Source organism: Zonotrichia albicollis, chromosome 11 (assembly GCF_047830755.1).
Source record: "Zonotrichia albicollis isolate bZonAlb1 chromosome 11, bZonAlb1.hap1, whole genome shotgun sequence".
Classification (NCBI taxonomy): Eukaryota; Metazoa; Chordata; class Aves; order Passeriformes; family Passerellidae; genus Zonotrichia; species Zonotrichia albicollis.
The window spans coordinates 1,844,335-1,870,451 of NC_133829.1; the positions used below are offsets into that span (position 1 = coordinate 1,844,335).

The 26,117-nt window shown below is 43.3% G+C and overlaps 3 protein-coding genes and 4 non-coding genes across 7 annotated transcripts; 6 read left to right on the forward strand and 1 right to left on the reverse strand.

Moving 5' to 3' along the window:
* The first annotated feature begins 1,373 nt into the window (after positions 1–1,373).
* Positions 1,374–10,629, forward strand: LCTL (lactase like). Its single transcript, XM_074549757.1, has 13 exons — positions 1,374–1,396; positions 1,587–1,803; positions 4,554–4,641; positions 4,873–4,982; positions 5,268–5,396; positions 5,843–5,938; positions 6,587–6,641; positions 6,723–6,884; positions 7,436–7,710; positions 8,028–8,154; positions 8,573–8,772; positions 9,270–9,333; positions 10,420–10,629. The coding sequence occupies exons 1-13, from the start codon at positions 1,374–1,376 to the stop codon at positions 10,533–10,535; spliced, it is 1,662 nt and encodes a 553-aa protein (XP_074405858.1). The 3' UTR covers positions 10,536–10,629.
* Positions 10,630–10,862: 233 nt separating this feature from the next.
* On the reverse strand, positions 10,863–20,682 carry ZWILCH (zwilch kinetochore protein). The gene is made up of 18 exons (XM_005483503.4): positions 20,240–20,682; positions 19,950–20,001; positions 19,515–19,610; positions 19,302–19,420; positions 18,580–18,776; positions 18,015–18,094; positions 17,607–17,762; positions 17,350–17,421; positions 16,946–17,039; positions 16,520–16,575; positions 15,592–15,694; positions 14,928–15,007; positions 14,592–14,748; positions 13,989–14,017; positions 13,494–13,630; positions 13,131–13,226; positions 12,924–13,042; positions 10,863–12,275 (listed from the first exon to the last, which is right to left on the reverse strand). Exons 1-18 carry the CDS (start codon positions 20,293–20,295, stop codon positions 12,184–12,186), a joined length of 1,791 nt encoding a protein of 596 aa, XP_005483560.3. The 5' UTR covers positions 20,296–20,682; the 3' UTR covers positions 10,863–12,183.
* RPL4 (ribosomal protein L4) lies at positions 20,535–26,086 on the forward strand. Its single transcript, XM_074549136.1, has 10 exons — positions 20,535–20,670; positions 21,922–22,093; positions 23,304–23,410; positions 23,721–23,859; positions 24,183–24,307; positions 24,558–24,687; positions 25,107–25,263; positions 25,399–25,482; positions 25,664–25,784; positions 25,856–26,086. The coding sequence occupies exons 1-10, from the start codon at positions 20,668–20,670 to the stop codon at positions 26,003–26,005; spliced, it is 1,188 nt and encodes a 395-aa protein (XP_074405237.1). The 5' UTR covers positions 20,535–20,667; the 3' UTR covers positions 26,006–26,086.
* On the forward strand, positions 21,754–21,854 carry LOC113458809 (small nucleolar RNA SNORD16). The gene has a single exon (XR_003379429.2). It is a non-coding gene; the product is annotated as a small nucleolar RNA SNORD16 (small nucleolar RNA).
* LOC113458812 (small nucleolar RNA SNORD18) lies at positions 23,143–23,213 on the forward strand. The gene has a single exon (XR_003379432.1). It is a non-coding gene; the product is annotated as a small nucleolar RNA SNORD18 (small nucleolar RNA).
* LOC113458814 (small nucleolar RNA SNORD16) lies at positions 23,557–23,656 on the forward strand. Its single transcript, XR_003379434.1, has one exon. It is a non-coding gene; the product is annotated as a small nucleolar RNA SNORD16 (small nucleolar RNA).
* On the forward strand, positions 24,731–24,800 carry LOC113458808 (small nucleolar RNA SNORD18). Its single transcript, XR_003379428.1, has one exon. It is a non-coding gene; the product is annotated as a small nucleolar RNA SNORD18 (small nucleolar RNA).
* Positions 26,087–26,117: the final 31 nt, after the last annotated feature.

Sequence of the window (26,117 nt, forward strand, 5' to 3'; positions counted from 1 at the left end):
ATTGCAAGTGTTAATTTTCCTTTTCAACTTCCAGAGGGATTGTTGCCATGACAGGTGGGAAGATGCTACCAGTATAATTGTTGCTTTTTGTCATGGTTAGAGGGTTTTACTTACTGATATTTGTGGGACAGTTTGAAATTCAGAACAAAATAGGTGCCAACAAAGAGACCTTTAGAATAAAGCTAAGTAACATTAGGGGAAATACGTGGCTTCTAATAATTATAATTTTGATTAAGGGGATCAATCTTCCCTCATTTTCCCCACCCTGCAGAAGTCGAACTGCTGCTTCCATCAGCCCAAACTTCCAGCCCTCAATTAGTTCCCCTTCAGCAGAGAAAGATCAGCTTTTCCCTTTTGACCGCCCAGATTTGTGGAGCAGCAAGCCCTGACAGAGCTCTGGTGTTTTCCCTGGCAGGGCCAGCTGGTGAGGATGAGGAGGGACGCCCTGAGGTGCTGGGCTGTGCTGGTGGCAGTGATGGCACCGAGCGTGGCCGAGGACTTCCCGTGGACCAAGAACAACCCAGGCTCCTTCTACTACGGCACCTTCCCAGCTGGTACCGCCCACGCCCGGCTGCCTTGGAATGTTCTAGAGCTGCTCCTGTGCACAAGGAAGTGACCCAGAGGTTTTCAGGTCCTTCCAGGGAAATGGCAGGAACAGAAATGGAGGTGGCTGCAGGATGCAGAGCATTTGGGAATGCAGAGATCCACATGACCCTGCATTCCATAAATCCACTCCAACAGGAAACACAGGGACAGGCTCACAGATAACAGCTCATATCCAAGTGTAACAAGTCACACCTGAGAACTCCTCTCCCTTTTTACAAATTACCTACAACTAATGAAATAAACTAAAATACCCTTTGTTATGCAGCTAATTTAAGAAATCAGCACAATAACTGGGTTTGTTTCAACCCGTTCAGTACTATCCAATCCACTCTTCAGTATGAATTTATGAACCTTATCCTTTTTTGACACATATTTAAACACATTTCAGCCAAGCAAAATCAAAACTAGAAATATACAGGCACTGACTGGTTTTCATACTCAAGTTTTCAAGTAATTTATGATATAGTATTTTGTGTAACAACAGGAAAAAATATCCAGAACATTTCTGAATATTTTACATAACATCTAATCTTGTAGTTGCTAAAAGTACTATGAAAACCAGCAGAGAGAAATTATGTGGAACCCTAATTTGTTTTTTACAGCAAGATTGTTTTTTACAGTAAGATAGTTTTTTACAGTAAGATATTTCGGCACTATCAATGCCCTACCTCATCACTGTAAAGTACAGATTTTACAAATGATGTGGAACCCTAATTTGTTTTTTACAGTAAGATAGTTTTTTACAGTAAGATATTTCGGCACTATCAATGCCCTACCTCATCACTGTAAAGTACAGATTTTACAGGTTTAATAAATGAAAGGATGCCATTTCTTTTTCAGTGCATCAGAACAGGCCACCTTCATTTATTCCCCATTTTCAGACCTATTTAGGCACAGCCACAATTTGAAATGTGGAAAACCACAGCCTGTCCAGCAGTGCCTCCTTTCCCTTCCAGCTCCTCTCTCCTATGAGCATTCAGCACTGAGGCCAAGCAGCAGGAAGCTGCTCCAATAACTGCCCTGTTCTCACCCCCAGGTTTCCTGTGGGGTGTGGGGAGCTCTGCCTACCAGACCGAGGGGGCCTGGGACAGGGATGGCAAAGGGCCGAGCATCTGGGACGCCTTCAGCCACAGCCAGGGGAGGGTGCTCGGGAACGAGACGGGAGATTCTGCCTGCGACGGCTACTACAGAGTCAAGGTACGGCTGGGGGGAACCGCCTGCACCTAAAGGGTATTCAGTTTAGGAATCCAAGTGCTGATATTCTTCATCAGTTCAGTAAAATCTTCTTCCTTTATAATCTCATAGAACCAATCATCCCACAGTGTTTCCTATCGCAGTGACCTTAGACGGTCACTGTGGTGAGAGAAGGACGAGAATCTTGTTCCTTGATCAGAAGGCTTGATTTATTGATATAAGATATATTGCGCGGGGGCGTGAACGGCCCTGGATCCGGCTGGCTGGTGAGGGGCGCAGGCCAGGGCCCCTGTGCATCCAAAACCAGCCCCCTTCGGTGTCCTGGCCTCGGGCTGAGCTGGGGGATAGCTCGGAGCAGCGCGGTGAGAGACGAATTAGGAGGCGACCACTTGCTGGGGGTAAACTGTCGGTTTATTACAGAAGAACCAACAAGGAGGGGAAACACCCAGCAAATGGCCCCGAACAAGGGGCAGGAGAGGGTTTTAAGGGAAAAGGGGGGAAGAAGGCAGGGAAACCCGGCTATCCAATAGAAATACATATTTGGAGGTACGAAACATAACTGATATACTAAAGTAACCAACTGTTATAAATCATAGGAGGGGCTCCGGGGCTACAGCCAACCATAACTCCCAGAGAAAAGAAAATTCTCGAAACCTGGGAGGAGAAAAGGAGTGATTGACTGAGCCCAAGGAGGAAACAACTTTCACTTTATAAGAGAAACCAAGGGAGGAGCAGTTTCATTTCCATAGCAACCTAACTGACAGGGTAGCAGCAGGAAGTAATACAGAAAATGGGGGGAGCAAACTAACGAACTTAAGAACACACCACAGCAATATATAATACATTATAACTATACTAAAAAGAATAAAGAGAGAGCTTGCATAGAGCTGCTAAGCTAAGAATAGAATAGAAAAGAATGAATAACAAAGTTCTGTGTTGAAGGAATCTCCCCTGAGCTGCTCCTGTGATTGGCCTTTAATGGTGCACATGGAAGGAGGGCCAATCACAGGAACCCCTGCCACATTTTCACAGCAGCCCATAACAATTTGTTTACATTCTTTTTCTGGGGCTCTGCTTCCCAGAAGAGGGACAAATCCCAAAGAAAGGATTTCTATGAAGAAATGCCTGCGACAGTTTCCCAAATACATGTCAGCTTTTCAGGATTTTCGTGTCCAAAATATATTCTAGGTGCTGTAAGGAAGTCCAAATGCTTAGTTAGAAATACAATAAGCATGTTTGAGCTTTAAATAAAATTAACTTTTTGTGTGTGTGTGTGTGTAGCCATGATATTTTCTGAAAAATCCTTTCCTTAGGATTTTTTCTCCTGAGAAGCCGAGAGGCCTCAGGAACAAAATGCAAACAATGGTTATCTGCTGCTGTGGAATGCAACAGGTGCATCTGGGATTGGCTCATGTGGTTGTTTCTAATTAATGGCCAATCACATTCCAGCTGTCCAGACTGTCTCAGTCACAAGCCTTTGTTATTAATTCTTTTTCTATTCTTGACTAGCCTTCTGATGAAATCCTTTCTTCTATTCTTTTAGTATATCTTTCATATAATATATAACATAAAATAATAAATCAAGCCTTCTGAAGCATGGAGTCAGATCCTGTTTCCTCATCCTCAGACCCCTGCAAACACCATCACATGTGTGTGCATTTATGAAGTTTTCCATGTATTTTTCAGAGGCTTCAAAATTCAGTCTGGATGTTGCCCATTTTTTGAAAGGATAACAAATAATCAATGCAGCTCTGTTCACATGTTTCCAAGGCTAATACCATCAAAACCAATTTTGGAATTACTGTGCTGGAGGAAAGACAGATACACAGCAAGGGGAATCCAAATGACTGTGAGAAGCCAGGGTTACATAATTGGAATTGCAACTAATTTAATAGAAGTTATATTCCACTGAGGGTTCTCCACATAGATGAAGTTCAAGGGAGAACCAGAGGTCTCAGCAAGAACCAAGAGAAAAGAAACTAATTATGATGTACTCTCCTAAAATGGGAAAATGCACGAGAGGTTTCATTTGAGCTCTCAAGCAGCAGAAGTTTGAAAGAACAGCTTAAAAAGTATCTCAGAGAAACTGGGGCTCTGAGCCTACTGGGGTGTGGCACCAGAAGAGATTGACACAGAGATTATTTGGATTTAGAAATGCTTTCTAAAACTTGCTTGTATTTGTCCACTTACCTGGTCCTATTTATATCAGAGCACTCTTTGCTTTCATCATCAGAATTCTCTTTGCATTGGCACAAATACCACCAATTTCTAATTTCATTGAACACTGAAGATGTATATTTTCTTAGCAAAAGAACATACATTCATTCATATGGGATTTAGGGGATTTTCTCATTCCAGAATAAGACAGTGAAGGAAAGTTCAAGTAATTACATTTTTGAGCCTAAGCTGAAATGTTTGAAGTCAAGATTTACAGGCCTCTATTATTTTCTAATACAAATTCTGACATAAATGTAATAGTATTGCAAGATCTCAGCTCATTTTTCCATAGTGCAAACATTCAGTCTCCACAGTTGCACAAAACATTACAGGACTTCTTTGGCCTGTCAAAAAAAAGTGGTTGAAGAGGGAAGTAGAACAAGCCATCACCTCAAAGATCAGAAAAAACCAGACTGAATCCTCTTTTGTGCAAATCTTCCATAGATTTTCTGCATTCAGAATTCGTTTAGACAGATGAGGAATGGAAGTTTTTCTGCTTGGCCTCAGGATGTGTTAATTGGATTTTCTTCTCACAGGATGACATCCAGCTGCTGAAGGAGCTGAAGGTGAATCACTACCTCTTGTCCATCTCATGGCCAAGGATTATGCCCACAGGCATCAAAGGTAAGCACAATTTCACCACATTCTTCCCAATATTATCTGTAAGGAATTTTACTCCTGAGTAAGCCACAGTTGTTCAACATTCCTGTTACAGATTCCTGTTTGTCTGCATTTTACCATTACAGAATTCCCCACACTGTAATGTAAAATTCCTTGGTTAATACTTTTAGATTTCTGTTCTTCCAGTCCTTTGGGAACCACTGCAGGTAATTCCTTGTCTGTGCTTTCCATCAGCTGAACAACTGAATGAGAAGGGAATACAGTTCTACAATGACACAATTAACAGTCTTCTGGAAAACAACATCACCCCTATTGTGAGCCTCTACCACTGGGATCTGCCACAGGTCAGACAATATTTAAATTAGTGAAAAACTTCAAATACAGCCTTCTGATGGAAATAATTTCCTAAGGTTAAGAACTAAGAGTACTTGAAAAAATTAGAGAAGCCTGGATACTTTTAAGAATTTGTAAATATTTCCTTTTCATTTGGATTTTATGTGCATTGAAGTTTTGAAAAATCTCTTTCTGAGCTAGAAATACAAACAGAATTAAATAGAAATTGAAGTCTCTTTAAGCAGCAGCTGACCTTCAAGTACAATTACTGAATCTTGAAATCCTTATTTCCAAAGGCTCTCCAAGAAAAGTATGGTGGCTGGCAGAACATAAGCATGATTAATTATTTTAACGATTATGCAAATCTGTGTTTTGAGAAGTTTGGTGACCGTGTGAAACACTGGATTACATTCAGCAATCCTTGGGTAAGTCATCAATGCTTTCCTTCCAAACTCTCCCACTGCACTGCTCTGTTCCCAAAATTCTGTAGGAGAGTAGGGGAAAAACACGGAGAGAGAAGGGGAAACATTTAAACCATTAATCTTTGTGGCCAAAAATCTCAGCAGGCAGATTTTGCACAAGGGCAGGGTTTTAATACATGAAATTCCAGGAAATTTTTGAAAACTCCTCAGCTGGAGAGACTGAAATTAGAAATTGTGAACTGGAAAGGCAGTTGTTATTTACCCTTCCCCATTGCTCAGCTGACCCCTGAAACCCTGCTCACCAACACCCTGCTCCCAATGCCACAGCTGGGTACCAGGCAGGGAATGGGAGGCAGGAAGGGAAGAGGGGAGTGCAGAGGGCCAGCCCAGCAGGATGCAGAGTTTGGAGCACATCCCCTGGCTCTGACTGTGCCTCTGTGTGTTTGCAGGCAGTGGCTGAGCAGGGCTATGAAACAGGAGAGCACGCGCCAGGACTGAAGCTCGGCGGCTGCGGTGCCTACAAGGCTGCTCATCACATCATTAAAGTAAAAACCTCCTGGAATTGGGCCTGAAATTATGTGTCAATTCAGGATTTTTATCAGATTTCACTCCTTAAATTGAAATGTAGTTTCACAGCCCTGTAATTTCCAAGTAGGACACTGAAATTATCATCTGGCTTTAAAGCCCCAGTGCAGAATCCAAGGCACTACCAATGTTTGGTGCTTGATTTAACACTTGCAACTATTTGAATTTCCTTATATTATAAATGTCTCTTCTAGTTTGTTTCTAGGTTGAAAAAGAAAACATCCAGGTTAGTCTAGAAACCAACGTCCTGGCCTGTTGAAATGAACCTGAATGTTGCAAGTGACTTCAGGAAAGGAAGTCTCTGGAAAAATGAACTTTCATCTACCTGAATAAATTAGGGAAAGACATCCAAAGAGCAGAGCCATGGGACAGAGCCCTGGCCCAAGGGCTGTGTGTCAGCTCCATGTGCATGTCCTGCAGTTTAGGGAAGGAATCCATAAAGGATTTTGTGATGTCTTACATGAAATGAAGGTTTCTGTAATAAAGACAAAAGAAATTCTGTGGTATTTTCAGGCAGACCTCAGTGCAGAAAGTGCTCACCAGCTTTCCATGCCATAAGGGATGAAAACGTGCACAGGATTTATTTTATTTTAACATTATTTTTACAGACCCATGCCAAGGTTTGGCACTCCTACAACAGCACCTGGCGCAGGGAGCAGAGAGGTAATGAGGATTCATTCTGTGATTGTGCTGCTGCTCCTATTTAAGGCTTCAAGAAGTGCAGAACTGTCCCTTTGTTTTAAGGGATGGTTGGGATTTCCCTAACGAGTGCCTGGGGGGAACCTGTTGATCCACACAGCCAGACAGACAGAGATGCTGCTGAGAGGTACATCCAGTTCCACCTGGGATGGTTTGCAAACCCCATTTACAGAGGGGACTACCCAGAGGTTATGAAGAATTATGTAGGTAAGTCCCAGTAGCTGTGACATGAATAGATCCACACTTCCAGCACATTACAGGGAGTAACTCCAGGCCACAGCTAAAAGTGAGGGCACAGGGGAGACACAGCAAAGCAAAGGCCCCCAGGCTGGACACAGCTCCTAAAGCACCTTGGGGACACACCAGGACACCTGAAGTCAGTGTTCCTCCATGTATTGTACCCAGCTTAATTCCCCAAACAGAAAGGATGAAAGATGATCTCATCTCAAAACACCAATTAAGCTCAGGTGCCCTCAACATTAACACTAAATTCAGGAAAACCATACTTGGCCCCAGCAGAGGTGCCCAGAGAAGCTGGGGCTGCCCCTGGCAGTGTCCCAGGCCAGGCTGGATGGGGCTGGGAGCACCCTGGGGTAGTGGAAGGTGTCCCTGCCCATGGCAGGGGGTGAGGTGATGATTTTAAAAGTCAATTCCAACCCAAAGCATCCAGGATTTTACAATTCTGATTTATTGCTGGTGAGATAAAGAAAACCAATTCTGTGCTCCTCAGAAGCTGTCTCCTATAATTATTTTGCTAGGTAGGAAGAGTGCCCAGCAGGGCCTGGGGACATCAAGATTACCAACTTTCTCAGTGCAAGAGAAAACCTATATTAAAGGCACCTCGGATTTCCTGGGAATTGGTCATTTCACCACTCGTTATGTTCTGCAGAAGAGCTTTCCCTTCCTCCAAGTGTCCAGTTACCACACTGACCCTGACCTGGCTGAACTGGTGGACCCCAACTGGCCAGCTCCAGGCCCTAAGTGGCTCTACTCTGTGCCCTGGGGCTTCAGAAGGTTGCTCAACTTCATCAAGGTGAGTAGAGCAGATCTTTAATTAGAAAGGAAGCAAATAAACTGCCTGGTTTAGATTTTGGTTTTCAACAGTTTCAGCTATTGGTCTTGTCCTAGTGGGAATTTTCTTTGTCAAAAAGCCCTTAATTTCAGCTCAGAAAACTACAGAATTCAGTAATTTTAAAATAAGCCCCATAGTTAACTTAAATTCCTGCTACACATTCTTTGTACTTAGGTAAGCAAATGTAGAAAATTACTTTTCATGCACTTTACTAATTCACACATTCTGCCAAAATGAAATGATTTTATGTGAAGCAATTTAAACATTCCTGTTTGCAGACCCAGTATGGGAACCCCCTGATTTATGTGACAGAGAATGGAGTGTCTGAAACAATGCAGTGCTCTCAGCTGTGTGACGAGTGGAGGATCCAGTACCTGAAGGGATACATCAATGAGATTCTCAAAGGTCACTTCAAACAGCTTTACACGATTTGACTTTGCAGTATTTGCACCTTCTGCTTATTTTTAACTTTGTCCTTTCAATCACAGGGAAATAACTATTCACAAGTCAAAATGGACAGCAAACCAGACTCAAATTTTCACCAAAATGTCAACCTAAGCAAACGTATCAATATTAATAACTACAATAATCTACCTGAGATTTAATACTGCAATAAATCATCAGTTTCCACTCTCAGAAAGGAGAGATTACCATGCCCAGAGAGCTCTAAGCTAAAGACAACAATTTCAAAGAATCTGAATTAATTTGTACTTCCTTTTTCTGTCCTGCTCCCCATCTCCTCCTGCTATAAACCAAAACATTTACAGAAGCATATCTGAAGGACAAACCCCCCCTTTATCAGTGATTTGTGTTCTGTTTCCAGCTCTAAATGATGGTGTAAATGTCAAAGGTTACACTGCCTGGTCACTGCTGGATAAATTTGAATGGAACAAAGGCTTCTCTGAAAGATTTGGGCTTTACCACATTGACTTCAAAAACAAGAACAAACCACGGTACCCAAAGGCATCTGTTGACTACTATAAAAAGATTATCAGTGCAAATGGATTCCCCAATCCAAGAGAGGTGATGTCAGCTAATTTTGATTTGTTTTTTTTCCTTTATGTGCAAATATCACATTGAATTTCAGGAAACAACTTGTATGAATATGGTACAGAAGTGACACTTTGATTCTGTAAAACAGGGATCTGTTTAATAGAGAGATATTCAGATACTGTAAGTGGAACAGACTCAATTACTGCTTCTAAAGCATTCTAGGCAGACTTACTGATGAAGTCAAAAACTCTCCATCAGAAGTTATTTAGCAATGCTGTCAGATTTGCAGGCAGAAAGCTCCACATATGTCCTACCCTACTGGAAAATAACCTGGAATGTATTATGTGCCACTAGAAATTTTATTAAACAATTAACTCTGAGAAATACCCAGGAATAAAAACCACAAAGATACTTTCAGAAACCCATGTGTTGGTAGAATGAAGTGGTTTCAAGTTCAGTGTAGGGCTGAGGAGGGAGCTGTGGCAGTGAGGGGGATGCTCAGTCTCACAGCAGTGTCACCCTTGCAGGTGGAGAGCTGGCACCGCCAGGCCATGGGCACCTGCTCTGCCACACACCAACACCTTGCTGCAGGTAAGGAGGCCTCTGGTTTCTCTACAAAAGCAGATTCTGTCAAGTCCAGATATTAAATTGCTCTCTGAATGCTGCTAAAAGGTATTTTCTCCCCAAAAGCACTACAAGCCTCTAAAGAAAAATGTTTTTATTTATTGTCTCCAACTAAAACCACAGTAGCTAAATGGATCAGCTGTGGATGTTACTAAAATACAGCAACTGGAAGAGCTACTACTTAAAATTGAGGTTGGGGATTCTCCTTAAAATAAAACTGCTGAATGCTATTTCAAACACAAACCAAACCCAGACAAATCAAGACAACCACACAGAAAATCTCTAATGTTTGACTTTTCCATAAAGTGGAGCTATAAAAAGAAATAAAAGGGTTAAGGACTGGCCTAAGATTAAATTTGGACTCTGATGCTCCTGGAAACAAAGAAACCCCAACACAACTGATCCAGAACACCTAAAAACCTCCTGGTGTAACTTAGGAACTTTCAGAATTCCTGGAGTAGAGATTTTACTAAGATCAAATAACTACTATAGATTCTCACAAGAGGATGAGTAAACTCCCCATGGTAGGAAACATCCCAGCAGTCAGCCTAAGTTAATCCTGCTCAGCCTCCTCTTCCAAGTCATGCTCAGTGTGAATGAAATGGGTTTACTGAACTCTTCCAGGCTTCTTTGTGGAACAAAGTTCTACAAAATAAAACCCTTTTAATTTTTCAAAGAGATACAGAACAATCGTAAAAAGGCCAAAGCTTCCTAAGGATTTCTCTTTGACAATTTGCTTTCACCTTCAGGTGAGGGGAATAAATATCAGAGGACCTGTAAAATATTGTTAATGCACTGCAGCTCATTCACAGTAAGGACAATTTCTGCAGCCCTGTGAGCACTGACATGTCTTCAGAAATAAAAGAGAGGGAAAATTATCATGGATTTGCCCCAGCTCTGGCAGACTTAAGAAATTCCATTTGCTTTGTTTGCTGTTTATGCCAATGTCAACATTTTTATGTTCAAAAAAATCTTTATGTTAACTCTAAGTTAGGTATTACTGTACTCCAGGGGATTAAATCTCTTACATATTCCTCATTTCTCAAATTTTAGATTCCCTGATTACTCACATGGAAATGGTGACAGAGATTGTTGTTCCTACAGTTTTCACACTCTGCATTCTCATCAGTATTGTCCTCCTCATATTCTACCTTCGAAACCACAGCTAGAACTGATGTTTGCTCACATCCTCATTTGCCAAAAGAACTAAGCTGCAGCTCCTTTATTTGAGTAGTTAAAATTCACCACAGATGCTTCTTTTTATACCCCTGTAATGAAATATTATTTACCAATCCATCTAGAGCTTTTATCATTTTTCTATTCAATTCCCAAATAATCTCTTTGTTTTTACCAAAATACAAAATACATTCTCTTTCCACTAATTCTAAGTAGGAGATTTTACAATCCTTATTATTTTGGAAACTATTACACATTTTGTTAATCAGAAAAATAGTTAAGAGTAAAGTGATTCAAATCATGCCAGTACAAATGTCAAGTGATTAAAAGCTGCTTGCAAATTCTGATTTCAGTCTGTTCATCAACAGCATTTTGATTATCATGTAATTGCTATTTGAAGAAAGACATTATTTTAAAATATAAAAGGACTTAAATATTCCAAGAGCACTGCTTAAATGTGAACTTATTCATGTCTAAAAGCTAGGATAATGTATACCTTGCTATTTAGGTGTGGGGAAGAGTTGTTTGAAGTGAGTAATCCAAATTGACAACTTCTGAATCACATTTAAACCACATCCCTGCAGTTCAAACTTACCTTGTACAACATTATAACATATTACACACGAAAATGTGAATTTTAAGTAAACCAGGTACTTCCAAAATTAATATTCCACCTTAAATTCCCTTCTACTGCAGGTAGAAACGAGTACTATAAAAACTTGGTTCCATAATTTAGCTGGCTGTATTTGAAATATAACTTTGCTTGAAACCAGAAGTTATAAAAATTTATAATAATAATCTATAATTTATATCTTTAAAAAGCATGAATATTGGGGGACTTCCTTATTCTTACTTACCCATAGTTGAGTTTTTAATACAAAATATTTCTGTCTCAGATTATTTAGTCAGCATGTACAAAATTATGGAATTGTTTAAATTTGACCACCAAAATGTGGCCTCACTGATTAATCAACACAACAAATGCAACTGCCAACATATTTAAATGATTTTGGCCAGCCAATTATACTGATTTTGTTTTGAAAAAAATTATGCAAAACATAGAAGACAACACTGTTAAAATAACTCACTTCACATTGAAGGAATAAAATAATTTGAAGAGGAGAGAGAAGTATTTTCAAGAACACTCCAAAATATAAATACAGGGACAAAGAAACCCAAACTGGCTGAAGATCCCAAGGCCCTGGATGAAGAGCTTTCCAATCCTTCAGGATGATGAAGCATCACTTGATCCCAGGAGAACATAACAATATTGCTTGGTTTGTTGGTTAAGATAATTCACACTTTGAACAGGGTCTGATTGAATTCTTAATGATCAAAAAATAAAATATGAAACCCCAAAGTGCACAACTTTGTTGAATGCATGTAAATATATGAAAAATACCCACCATATTTACAAAATACTTATACTGTACAGTCATAATTGCACTGCATTTTTAACAAATGAGGTGCCTACAGGTGAATGGTGGCTGTGGAGGTCCCACTTAAGTGTAACAAAACAAATAAATTAGTGAAGATGAACTGTTTGAAGGCCAGAGTTTCTAAAGGTTCTGCTGGGACAGAAAACACTGAATTTTCCCCCTTTCTGTAGCTTTCCAGTCCAGCTTGCTCAGTAACATCAACTTAAGTGAACTGCACCTGACTGCACTGAGTCATGGTAATGAAATACAGCCTTTCTTCACTGCTTCCATTTACTGTGGAGTCACACAAGAAACCTGCAAGCACAAAGGGAAAAGTTGGGATTTGCCACTCCTGTTAGAAGGTAGAGATCAGTCCCTGGAGCAGCTTCCAGAACTGTTCTCAAAGTGCAGTTTCACTGAAGCACTTCATGACACAAATCAATAATGACAGCAAAGATTTATCAAACTCTCACATCAAACCCCACCCCAAAAAGGTAAATCATTTCTGTACCAGTGTCTCTGCTAAATTCTTCCCCATTCTGATGCTTTTCCACTTGCTCTGCATTTGCTTGCAGCAAGGCAGATCCTCTCCCCTTTGCACCTTCTCTGACTGGAGACCAGCATTAACAACAGATATTTCTCTTCAAAACTCTTCTCAGATTCATTAGCAAACATTTTAGAAATAAGTTGCAAGATTTTTTGGGTATCAATCATCTCATATTTGGAACTATTTTGTCACTTTAAAAATGTAACTCAGCCAAGGTGAGAAGGCAAAAAGTCACCACTTTCTGAATATCCTTATTTCTGTAAATACCACCTCCCTCTTTCAGCAGAGGGCAAAACAGCATTTTGCTTTTGCTGAAAAGTAAATAAAAAGCTCAGGCCCACTGAATACAGGATAAAAACTGAATTTGTTTGAAGTTTGTGCTTTGATTATTTCATTTCACCACCAGCATTCCCCACCTGAATTGTTGGATGCCACATGTTCAACAGGAGCAGTGGTGCTGACTTGCCACGTGGTTTTAACCTCCTTCTGTCCGTGCCCACTGCTCATCTCCACCCTCCAGACTTCAGGGTTGTCACTGAGAGAATAATCCAAAACCATCAAAACTGAGTCAGGCATGCAGTCACATCTGAATTTCATGCTGCAAATGCTGAAGTTTCTCTTACTTTTGATAGAATTTCTTCACAAGAGCTGGCCTGATGGGCAGCTGAAACACATGCTTCTCATTCAGAGGGTTTTCCTTGTAATACTTCATGCAAATCCTACAAGAGGTATCAGATTACTTTCTTTAAAGAAATGCTTGTACAACAGAGCAAAAACCTTGTGCAAAATTAGCTATACTCTCACATTTTATTTAGTTTTCAGTTTTAGCTTTTCAGGTTTAGTCCCAAAGCAAAATTTGGCAGGAAGATCCAGCTGCTCCTTCTGCAGTCTCACTATCACCAACATTTTGGTGTTTCTTTAAAACTGCCAAACAAACTCTACAGTGATTGTCATTTAAAGAGCAAAAGTAGAAATGAAATAATTACTGTGTCAAAGGGAAGAGGTGCTCATGTCTGAACTGCAGCAAGCCTGTACAGCTGACCATTATTTCCAGCATGTGGTGAAGCTTTTGAACACGGTGCACTTGTTCCTGGAGCTCCACTGAAGTGGAAATGAAATAATCCTGGAAGAGCAAAGGCTTCTGCTCTTACCTGAGCACTCCATTGCTACAGACACACAACACAGCCTCAGCAAATAAAATCATCTTCCTGCTGCTTTGGAGAAGCCAAGATTTTTGGAGTGGCCCAGCAGACTCAGAACAAAGTCCCATCAAAGTGTGACAAAGGTTCACAGCCTTGGCAGTGACCCAGATCAGGTATTCAGGGAATTATGTGGGAATGAGGAAACAAAACAATGACATTTCTGCATTTCTGACATTTCCAGACTCATGGTCTGCAGCTCAGTTTCTCAGCTTATATAATTTGCATCCCACCATCAGCTAAGCATGCTCTGCTTTGTAAAATAAAAATAAAGCATCTCACCAAGTAGGTTCCTGTTGCAAGTTCCTGGCCTGTGAAAGGAACAGCAGGAAAAAAAATTAAAATTTAATACATGGTCTCAGATGAAATATAAGCAACATTCAGATGATCAAACAGGAAATTCTACTAAAGGACAAAGTCAGCAGGAGTGTGATGTTATTTACTGACATGATCATTCATTCCAAACAAGAAAACCCCTCTCAAGTGGCATGGTCAAAGCATGATTTCATTTATCACCAAGGAAGCACAGTGAGGACACCCACTGTGTACTTGGAGACAGCCACCCTCCTCAGGACACACAAGTTTACCAAAGTAGTGAAAATAAAAAAACAAATAAACAAAGAATGAGAACAGGATGACAAATGGCAAAAAGAAATGAAGGGATAACAACAATGGTAAAACACAAAGCTATGTGTCTTTTGAAGCAAATAAGTTTTTAAAATTTTGAAATTTAAAAGCTGGGAAGTCCCATTATTAAAGAAGCTGGAAACTTCACTTCAGCAGATGGGAAGGAAGAGATAGAGGTAACCCAAAAAGTTCATTATTTCCTGCATGGAACAGCTTTTCTCCTGAATTCCCAATGCTGTTACCCAGTGTCAGGCTCACCTATGAAAAAACTGACATAATCCTTCTTCATCTTCTCCAAGCCAACCTCCAGGAGCATCTGAACGGGAGCGGTGTCACTGAGGGAAACATCCTCCATCTTCCCATGGTAGGACTGCTGGATCAACTGACTTAAGAAACTGCTGCTCCCCTGGTGAATCTAAAAAGAAACAAATCTTTTTGTGATGTGCATGAAACACCATCAACAGTGTTCAGAATTCAACACCAGGGAAACACAATTTAGAAACAACACAAATGAGAGGCAGGGAAAAGACAAGAACTGCATTTACTCTAAACCATTCCAAATTTTAATTTCTGTTGTGAAACACAAATACATACCCATGGCTGGATCTCACCACGTTCCAGGGATTTTATCACCAGTGTGAAACAGTCTATTAACTCCTGATAGGAACTGACACCTGGAAAGAAAACCACAATATTTTAATTATCAGTCCAGCCTCTTTCTCTGGCTGTTAAGTCAGTAACACCAGGCCAACACAGCCTTGCATGAACAAAACCCCTCAGTTAAAGAGAGCTAAAATTACAGACTGCACAGCTTTTTGGCAGCTTTGTCATATCATGACTTTAAAAGAAGATTACTCAAAAAAAACAATGGTCAACAGAGACCAGTGAATTCTATATATGCTGAAAATTGTCCTTCAGATTCAGAGAAAAAGGAATTATAATTTTTTCAGTTTTAGAGCAGATGGGTTTTAGCTTTAGAGCAACTATCAATAGGTTAGTACCTTTTGCAGTCAAATAAAATGAAATTATCTCCTGCTAGATGCTGGTCAGCCATTGGAAGGTTTTAAGAAAATAGATCATCCTACATCCCTAAAATGGGCTCTGTTGGGAAGAGAGCAATTGATATTGCTGGTACCAATTTTCTGAAGAGCTGATGAGGCCTTAAAACTCAGAAATGGACAGGAATTTCCCTGAAAAAGCAATACTGTCCAGCAGGTAGAGAAGAAAATGAAAGGAAAACAGGGCACAAAACACTTACTTTTCATTTTGCACCATAATTGCTCAGTGAAATCCAGGTCTCCTCGCTCACCAAAGATTGATTTTATGCAACTGTCCACAGCAGCTGTGTCACATTGAATTTTCTGAAAGAATTTATGAAAATGAAAAAAGGTGCCTTAGAATCAAAAACCTCCCATATCTGAATTTCTCCAGAGATCAAAACTGGCTGCATCCCTGATTTCCTCCGTTTTCCAGGGAAACTATCACACAGTAATTTGGCATTATAGTTTGATCTAACAGTGAGTCTGATTCTTTGCAGAATTATCACACAGGATAACTGCTGGCCTTGGGCCAGGAAACAAAAGCCACTCTCAGAGAGACTTCAGATCTCAGGCAGGTATTGTCTGTGTACCCAGCAGTGCCTGGGAGGCCAAAACCCAGACACACAAATTCTCAGAGCAGAGAGTTATTTCCCTGTAATCCTCAAACAGAATAGTTCTGTTGACACAGAAATCAATATATTCTCAGATTATCAACAAAATGCTGCTTCTCTCTTAATAGAAAATAAACCTAAACCTTTCCTTAAAGGCTGAAAGGGAAAAAAATCTTAATATAACCAAACACATTTTTAATAATTTGAATTTGCCCTTTGCTTCACAATACCATAAACCTCTAGATAAGTAAGACACATATTCAACTGATACTATTGAATTGGCACCAAATAATTAAATTATGCAATAAAAGCAAATTAATGATAGAATGCAATGGCAGAAAGGTCAGAATTCCTGGAATAAACCAGACCTTTTCCCACTATTTTTACACAGCAGAGATAGAAAGTCAGAGATCCATATCCCTTTACATCACTATTTCCACATATAAACAATATACAAGATTTAGTCAAAATCTGAAATAACTGCAGTTAAAATGAAAGGAAAATGACAAAGCAGCTGTTAGAAAATTGCACACACCTGTGTTTCATTCTTGTCTTCAAATATATAATCTCCATCCAGCTTCTTCTTTAAATCTAGTAGAGTTAAAAAAATAAGTTCCACCACTATGAAAAGTGTTATCAAACCAAATATTAATCCCCAGGCACATAACTAACAAATACACTGAATAATAGAATTGAGTCATTTAAAAATAATTTTATTGGGTAAGGATATAGTATGAAAATACTTATAAAAATGTTTATTATTATTATTATTACTTTGATCTAGGATATTAGGACAAAGAAAAATGACAAATATGTACTAACCTATTGAAGTACTCTGTGCAGTGGTTCCAGCACAGAAATGAACATTTCCTGTTGTAATGTCTGAAAGTTGCATGTGAATTCCCTTTTATCCCTGTGAAGTGCCACACCCCTCCCTCCCCATGGAACAAGCAGCACTCACCAGTCAGGAATTGCTGGACCAGTTGAGGAGCTGATTCAGACTCTGATGGCTCAGGCCACTCAGTCACACCCGTCTTCAGCCCCTCAGCCAAAGCCTAAAGCAGCAGGAAAATCCCAACAGAAATCAGCTCTTCTGGGTCCTGCACGTGTCATCTTTCACAGAAAACTTCACCAAGAGTCACAAATCTCTGCACAGCTAACCAGGAGTTACAAATGTTCAGAATTTCCTGGATGCCTTATTCTCTTTCTATTCAAGATTTCTAAAACTGAGCTCAAAGTTTCAGCTAAAAGAAACACTTGAAGTTATCACTGAAAGGTCTGATGAAATGTCAATAAAGGACATTTTTAGCACATAAAATCCCCCTTCCATGCAAATGTGAATTGGAATTTGTCCCCTGCACTCACCAGGAGGAGCTGCAGCTCTCGGTACAGCTGGAACACAGGACTTCTGGGGTCCCCCGACTCCAGGGCAATGTTCTGAAAGTTCCACAAGTTTGTCAGTCTCAAAACTTAGAAATCAAGTGTCCTAAAATTTTCATCAGTGAGAAGCATGTCAGCACAATTTATAATTCAGCTTAGATTGCTTTTATCTTCTTTGTACTTCTCATGATGTAAATTGTGCCAAGAGCTTGGGTTTATTTGCCTTTTCCATCCTGACTTACCAGGGTGGCAGCAGAGATCACTGGGGGAGTCTCCAGAATCTTTTCCACACCATTCCATGTGATATCCACAAAGATGTTGCTGCCAGATTCTGCAATGGTGTCCTCCATTGCAGCAGCTGCAATCAGCTCATACCGAGCAAATCCTTTTGTTGTCACCTAAAATGAACAGATTTCAAAAGTAAAAAACAAAACTACCACAGGCAAAGTGACTTTAAAAGCATTTCACATGCATGCAAAAAAGGGGTTAAAACCAGACAAATGCATTATAAACACGACCTGAAATCAGACTGTTATACTATGGAATTATACTAAGGTGGTTTCTATAGAGAATCTAAAAAGCTTCCCTAAACCACCCAAAACAGAGGTTTTAAACTTCAATTGAAGCCATGACAGAGCATAAAAACCTACAAGAGATGAATGATGTCTTATTTTATGTTCCATTTTGAGCTCTTCCAGGTTTGGAAAATGGGTTTTATCAGCTGTAGGACCTGGGAAAGGAAAAGAGTGAGAATCAAAAACCCCATTTGACACAATTCAAATGTGGCACTTCAAATTCATTCCCAAATACTCCATTTGCTGAGGCATGGCTCGTGCTGTCCTTTAGAAAGCAGGAGTTCTCCCTGCATTTCTCTACTGGTGATATAAGAGCTGATATGAACATACATAAATGTTTAGAATGAGTCAGAGGTTGTGTAAGATGCTGAATGGCAGCAGTTTAAAAGTTTAAAAATGAGCTGAGGTAGGCCTGCACAGCTACAGGTGCATCAGGTAGATTAAAAAGCCATTCCCTCTCGCAGCATTGGTTAAAAACCTCTTTTCTCTTATTTTAATCCCTTCTTGCTCATTAAATCCAGGAATACAGAGCATTTCCAAGCCAGTATCACACAAAGAACAAAGACAGCATTGTGACATCAGCAATCCCACATTTTTTAGCTTTCCTCATTTAATCTTCTGAGCACCACGAGCACCTTACCATCACATGAAACCGTGTAAATATTGATCCCTGTGACTTTGTTTCCAGCCTTGAGAGGCTCAGCTCCAAGCCAGCAGGTGTGCTGAGGGTCAGAGCCATCACACCTGGCCCACAGGGCAGGGAGCACAGCCAGGTCCCTCATCCCCAGCGAGGGCACGTTTGGGTTCTGCACCATCGTGTACAAGGAAATCAACTGCCTGGAAACAGCAACAGGGAGAAAGTAAGATGCCAGCAAATAACACAATATATTAATATAAACTGAAGACTCTGAAATTATAATCAAATATTACATTTTAAGCTAATTAAAAAAACCACATGAGTTAGGTAAACCACATTTTGGTACCATGCATTGGTATTTTAATAACACCAAAGACGCAAATCAGATTTTTAGGGCTTTCTTTTAACAGGAGCTTTACCAAAAAAATAAGCACTGAAGTTTTAGTGAGCTTTTTTTGCTCATCTACACCCAGTGAATCCCACTAACCCAAAAGCCCAGATCACAAGTGCTTTTCCAATACCTGGATTTTAGCTACTTTTTAAAAACGTTTAGGCATTAAAAGTAGGAAGGCCCTTTTGCAGGATAGAAAACAATTACAACTCCTCATAAACTAACGAGTAATTTTATTTAGGGCATTGAAAACACAGGTTTGGAATATTAGAAAAAGACACAGAATTACAAAAGAAAACTCCCTGAAAAGGGGAGGGAAAGCTTTCACACTTACTTTGCTCTTCCAACAGAAAGAGCCAGGGCTCCAGGATTCTCCTTTGGCAAAACCTCAGGGGCATAAACAGCATCATCTGTTCTTGATTCCTCCATGGAGTCGCTTTCTTCACTGTGTGTCTTGAAGAGAAATGTGCATGTAAGGTGTGTGAAAAAACATCTGATGGGAATTTAAAAGTCTGGATTGCATTTAACATCTACCAAGCACACTTACGGCTTTCTGCAAAATATACATTGCACTGCTTCCATTCCAAAATTTTTCAACAGGATTTTTGCAACTGCCACCAACCAATGAGATCTCTACATCAGTCTGCAAAAAGGAAAAAAAATCAAAACTTTTTAACTCGCTCTATAGAGGCACTGCATTTCACCATTTTTTTAAGAGGATGGAGTTGACAGGACAAGGTGCAATAGCTTCACACTGACAGAGTAGGTGTGGACTGGAAACTAGAAAGAAATCCTCCCTGGGAGGGTGGGCAGGCCCTGGCACAGGTGCCCAGAGCAGCTGGGGCTGCCCCTGCATCCCTGGCAGTGCCCAAGCCAGGCTGGACAGGGCTTGGAGCAGCAGTGGAAGGTGTCCCGCCATAGTCGGAGTGAAATGGGATGAACTTCAAGTTCCCTTCCAACCCAAACCAGGTTATGATTTTACCTCATAGAAATAGGGATGTTCGGGGATACTGCCCTTTCCTTCTTCGCGTATCCTGAAAGAAAAGAAAACGTTTAGCCACACGACCTTTCCCCTCAATATTCCTCGTTAAACACCAGCATTATCCACATACAACAAACACTCCAAGGCTATAACCGGAGCCTCAGCAGCCTCCCCACAAGCGGGGCCAGACCTCCCTCAGCAGAGCAGGGGAGACCCTCAGGCAGTGACCTCGATCCACACCACCTCGGTTCAAGAGCCTGGACATCCCCAGGAACAGCCTCGACCCTCACCGGAGCAGGAGCCCGCTCAGGTCGCCGCCCGCCCGGCGCCGCCGCTCCGCCGCCATCGCCGCCCGCCACAGTCGAACCTCCCGCCCGCCGGCGCTACGCGGTGTCCGTGAGGGGAGAGTGACGCGTCACGCCAGATCCCTCCGCCGGAACAGAGTCCCCTGCTTTGGCAGGGAACTGAGCGGGACAGAGGCGCCCGGAGAGCTCGGAATGGCCGCGGCGGGGCCAAAGGAACTTGGATAGAGACGGAGACCGGGGCTGGAGCTCGGTTCCGAACTTGGGCTGGGTGTCTGGGGGTGACAGGCCGGCGCGGCAGGAGCGGCGGTCAAAAGGCGGAGGGACATAGACGTATTGACGGGGGTGTGACGAGTCCTTCCTTTTCCGGTCGGGGCGCGGCGCAGGCGGGCGGCCGCACGAGCAGCTCCGCCGCCATGGTGAGGGGAGCGCTGGGCCCGGCCCGGGACAGGGGGGGCCGGGGGGAGCGGGGAGGGCAGCGGGGCTGGCCCGGGGGAGCCGGGCCCAGCGGGCAGGGCCGAGCCACGGGCAGCTCGGGGGCCGCGCTGGCGGCGTGGGGGGCGCGGCCGCCATTTTGGGCCCGTCAGGGTTCGGCGGCCGCGTGGAGCCCGTGAGCGACCGAGCGCGGCCGGGCCGGGGAGGCCGCGGGAGGGAGCTCGGCGTGGTTGGCCCGAAGTTCTCTTTTCCATGGGCACGGAAAGGGATGGGTCCCCATCGCTATCTAGCAGTGCTTTGTAGTTTCTTGATGTATTTATCTAAAGCGAAACAGGCCCCACGGGAGCGTTTGCGCCCATCTAGAGAGGGAAGAACGGCTAGTATATATTTCTTACTTTAACCAATTTTTTTTGCAAAACAGGTTGTAAGAGGCCTTGGTTTAGAATCAGGTTGCAGATGAACAGTTTTTCTTGCCAATACAGCTGAGATTGTGCTCAAATGCCTTCACCCTGGCCGGGTTTGTTGCTTCTGTTGGGGTCTGGGTTAACACCAGGGGCCAGAGCCGTGCTTGTGATCAGTGTCACAAGCAGAGATGGTGCTAATGGCTACTTAGTTTGGAGTTTGGAAGCATTTTAATACCTCTAAAATGAACTGCAGGTGGGAAGGGGAAGCAAAATGCTTTGCCTGTACAGTTACCACCAGATTAATTAACAATCGATACAACATAATGCTAAAACATTTTTTTTAAGCGTGCTGCTCATGCTCTGGCTATTTTTGGGCATCCTTTCAGCTTTTTGATAGGCAGCTGGTGCTGAGAGCAGCTTAATTGTACACTGTGCAAACTTTAATGCACCAGAGGTTGTTCAGTGTCCTCTGACACAGTTTGGTGAGCTGGTTACAGTATTTCTTGAATTAAATTACAAATGTTTGGTTAACATAGGTGGGATTTTTAATAGTAGCTGGTAAGTAGTTTGGAAGGGGTTTATTATAGAGCCCAGAGGCTGAATAGTATCAATTCCTTGGGAATGCAGGTGTAGCTCTCTGGGGTGAGCTTTGGAGCACAATATTGCTGTGATGACGTAATTTGCGTCTTATCCAGTGCCCAGCGACAGTTGCCTGCTGTCAGTGTGCTGGCGCTGCCGAGCTGACGACTCCTCGGTTCTGAGCAATATCTGAGGGGTTCCAACACCAGGAGCTCACCCCACTCTGTACTGAAAGGGTTTGTGCCTCCCCAGGCTTGCGCTCGGCCGCTGATCTCCGTGTACTCCGAGAAGGGAGAGGCGTCGGGCAAGAACGTGACGCTGCCCGCCGTGTTCAAGGCGCCCATCCGGCCCGACGTGGTCAACTTCGTGCACACCAACCTGCGCAAGAACAACCGGCAGCCCTACGCCGTCAGCGAGCTCGCGGGTACGGCTGGGCACTCTCAGCACTGCTGTTTGTGGTGTTGGGCTTCTGAGTGCTGTAGTGTGTGCACTGCTGCAGGCTGAGCTGCACGTGAGGGATGCTGAGCTCTGTGCACAGAGCAGGGACACAAAACAATCCCTGCCCCAGCTGGCACCAAGCACAAATGACCCAAATCTCAGCCCAAGAGCACAAACCCCGTGGGCTGGAGAGAGAAAAACAAGCAGGGTGGGACTGCATAAGCTAAAGCTGTAATTGGGCAATTAACTCCAATATGTTAATAGACTAAAACTTATAAAATATGAGACCCCATGACCAGGCATCCATTTTTGTGACCATTTTGGTTCATCTTGGGTGCAGTCCTGGCTGCCCAAGGTGTATCCATTGAAGCCTCCTAATAAATAAGCCTCCCTACTTTATTTAACTCCATGTAGCCTCTGTTCTAGGCCAGCCTTCACAAGGCGTCAGGGCTGCACTGCAGAGAGGCTCACATGGAAATAAAGCTGGAGTTGGGATAAGAGAAGTGCTTATCTGTGGGGTTCTGTGTAGAAGGCAGGGCCAGTTGTTAACAGTGTGGTGTTTAATGGTTTAAAATGCAGCAGTTATATTATTTTGAGGAGCATCAAGGTGGTATTTTGGGGTATTCTGTGGTCTTGCTTGAAGTGCATATTACTAGAGGCATCACAGTGCCAAGGTCCTCAGGTAGCTTTGCAGGAAAAACATAAAGTGGCTGAAGCTGTTCCAGGTGAAAATCCTTGCTCTATTTTGACCTTGTAAGACTTGCCTAAGGCATTCATCAATGAAAAACTCCTGCCAATGGACATTTGTTATATTGGCTTCTGTTTGTGCAGATAACTTCTGCTTCCCAGGAAGTCTGTGCTAGAAACATGCCTTATTAACCTTATTTCTGAGTTTCATACAAACATCCTAACTTGCTAGGTGTAGCCGTGCCAAGGTTGAGGATCAAGCCTTACATAAGTGTCTTAAAGATCTTAGGTCAGAATCAGGTACATTAACGGACTAGGATTAAGTTTTCCTGCTCAAGATGTGTTAGACTGACGTGATGAGATTCCACTTCATTGGTCCGTGTTTCTGAAACACATGATTGAGTGGAAGTTCTGATCAGTGCCCTGAGTTCAGTGCCCCTCTGGCTGCGGGAGCATGGCAGTGCTGTCACCTGGATGAGCCTCACGATGTCCCTCTCTCTCTGTTGCAGGTCACCAGACCAGTGCTGAATCATGGGGTACTGGCAGAGCTGTTGCTCGAATCCCGCGTGTCCGGGGTGGTGGCACTCACCGCTCTGGCCAGGGTGCCTTTGGCAATGTATCCTTCCGTGGCTGTGCTGGCTTTGGGGCCACTGAACTCAGCCAGCACAAAGGTTTTTAATTATCTAAATGTGAGATGGAATCTTTTTCTTGAGGTAATGGCTGCAGCTCAGATTGATGTGATGTGATTCCCAAATTCTGTCTTGCCGTGATGTCGTAATTTGCGCCTTACCCTGTGCCCAGGGACAGTTGCCTGCTGTCAGAATCCTGGCACAGGTGGTTGACGATCCGTTAATGCTGAGCAAGCAATAAGGAGTCACTTTGGGATAAGAAAGCTCCACAAAGTTGTCCTTAACTGCAGCTCCCAGATGTGTCGTGGTGGCCGCATGTTCGCCCCGACCAAGACCTGGCGGCGCTGGCACCGCAGGGTGAACATCATGCAGAAGCGTTACGCCATCTGCTCTGCCCTGGCTGCCTCTGCCCTGCCGGCTCTGGTCATGTCTAAAGGTGAGAACTCTGCCTCTGCAGTTGTTTGTCTGAGCAGTGTTGGGTACTTGTGGTGGCTTAGATGGAGTCTTGCAGTGCAGTTTGATTTCTGTTCATGGAGGCAAAGATCTACCCAACACTCAGGTACACAAAGTCCTGTGTGAGACCTGTAAGACCATTGGAACTTCACTGCTCTGGTTACTGTACCTGACTTCATTTCATGAATTTCTATCATGAATTTAATTTATCATATGTTATTTATGAATATACAAAGCAATAACCTTGAGGAATGGTCCAGCCAAGGTCAGTGAGCAGCACTGAGTGTCTTGTGAAATCCTGTCTAGGCCACCGCATTGAGGAGATTCCAGAACTCCCTCTGGTTGTTGAGGACAAGGTTGAGGGCTACAAGAAGACCAAGGAAGCTGTTCTCCTCCTGAAGAAGCTTAAAGCTTGGAATGACATCAAAAAGGTGAGCTGGGAAGGTGTGATGTGAAGGGCAGAACCCAGGTGATTCAGCTGTGCAGGAATTCTGAATAGTTCTGTGTTCTAACTCTGGGGAATGATGAACATCTCACTGGTCCGTGTTGCAGATCTGCAGTGACGATGGTGAAGTTCTGACCGTGTTGTGTTGGCTCTGGCTGCTGGGCTGTGGGCCTCTGGGATGTTGAGGCCTCTGGGATGTTGAGGCCTCTGGGATGCTGAGTTTGTGCTTTTGCCAGGTTTATGCCTCCCAGCGCATGCGGGCCGGGAAGGGCAAGATGAGGAATCGCCGCCGCATCCAGCGCAGGGGACCCTGCATCATCTACAACGAGGACAACGGCATCATCAGGGCTTTCCGGAACATCCCCGGTAACTAAGCTGGGACACGCTCCCTGCTCTGCTGGGACACTGCCTGGAATGATGAGATTCCACTTCATGGTCCGTGTTTCTGAAACACATGATTGAGTGGAAGTGCTGACTGGCTGCAGTGGTTGATCTTTCTAAGAACCTGCTGGGGTGATGTTTAGGGGTTTTGTGACAAATATTGCAGCTGTTCCAGCCCTCAGCTGTGTTTGGGGCAGTTAAAAATGAGGCTGGTTAGCTTCCCACTGGAAATAGGCTTATTATTAATTTAAAATTCAGTAGATGTTCATACAGAAGTGTGTGTAGCTATGTAATATCAAAGCCAAAAATCCCCATTCTCTTTCTGCATCTTGTCTACTGCTTAGCCTCACAGTCCTCAATTTAAATCCCAAACTGAAGGGGTTGCTTTGCCTGCTTTCCTGCAGGAATCACTCTGCTGAACGTGAACAAGCTGAACCTGCTGCGCCTCGCTCCCGGCGGCCACGTGGGGCGTTTCTGCATCTGGACCGAGAGCGCGTTCCGCAAGCTGGACGATCTGTACGGCACCTGGCGCAAGGCAGCCACGCTCAAGAGCGACTACAAGTGAGTCAGCCGGGGGGCAGGAAGGTTTCCCCTTTCCCAGGAAAAGGGATACAGAGCCTTGCTCCTGAATGCCTGGTTGTGGTGAGTTAGCCACGGTTCTATCACCCACTTACACTCTGAACGTTTGTTTTGCAGCCTGCCCATGCACAAGATGACCAATACGGATATTGGAAGAATCATGAGAAGCCAGGAAATCCAGAAGGCCCTGCGTGCTCCAAAGTGAGTGATTTGATTTCATGAACAAAGGCCGTGCAGGGAGGTTTGAAATTGGTTTCAGGCTGGGATTTTCTAATTTCTGGGTATGAACACAAGGAATAGCAGCTGACTAGATCTCAGGGGGAATTTAGCAGAAGTGGAATTGCAAAATACACTGGTGATACAACGTGGCTGTGCTTTTCAGGAAGAAGATTCAGCGCAGGGTCCTGAAGAAGAACCCACTGAAGAACCTGAGAATCATGATCAAGCTGAACCCGTACGCCAAAACCATGCGGCGCAACACCATCCTGCGGCACGCGCAGAACGTGAGTGGGTGCCGGGGCTGGGGCTGGGCCTCGGGTGGTGCCCTGACTGATCATCTCTCTGTCTGTTCTAGCACAAACTCAAGGAAGAGAAGAAAGCCAAGGCCCTGGCCAAGCTGGCAGCTGCCAAGGCCCCAGCTGCACCCAAGGCAGAGCCCCCTGCCAAGAAGGCCAAGACAGCCAAGGCCGCCAAGCCCGCGGCAAAGGCCGAGGCCAAGGCGTAACCGCTGCCGTGCTGCCCCGGGGTTCCCGCGGGGGCTGTGCCCGCGGGCTGTCCCTAATAAACGTTGTTGGAATACGGAAAACCGTGTCGGGTGTGCGTGTGCGAGCGGCGTT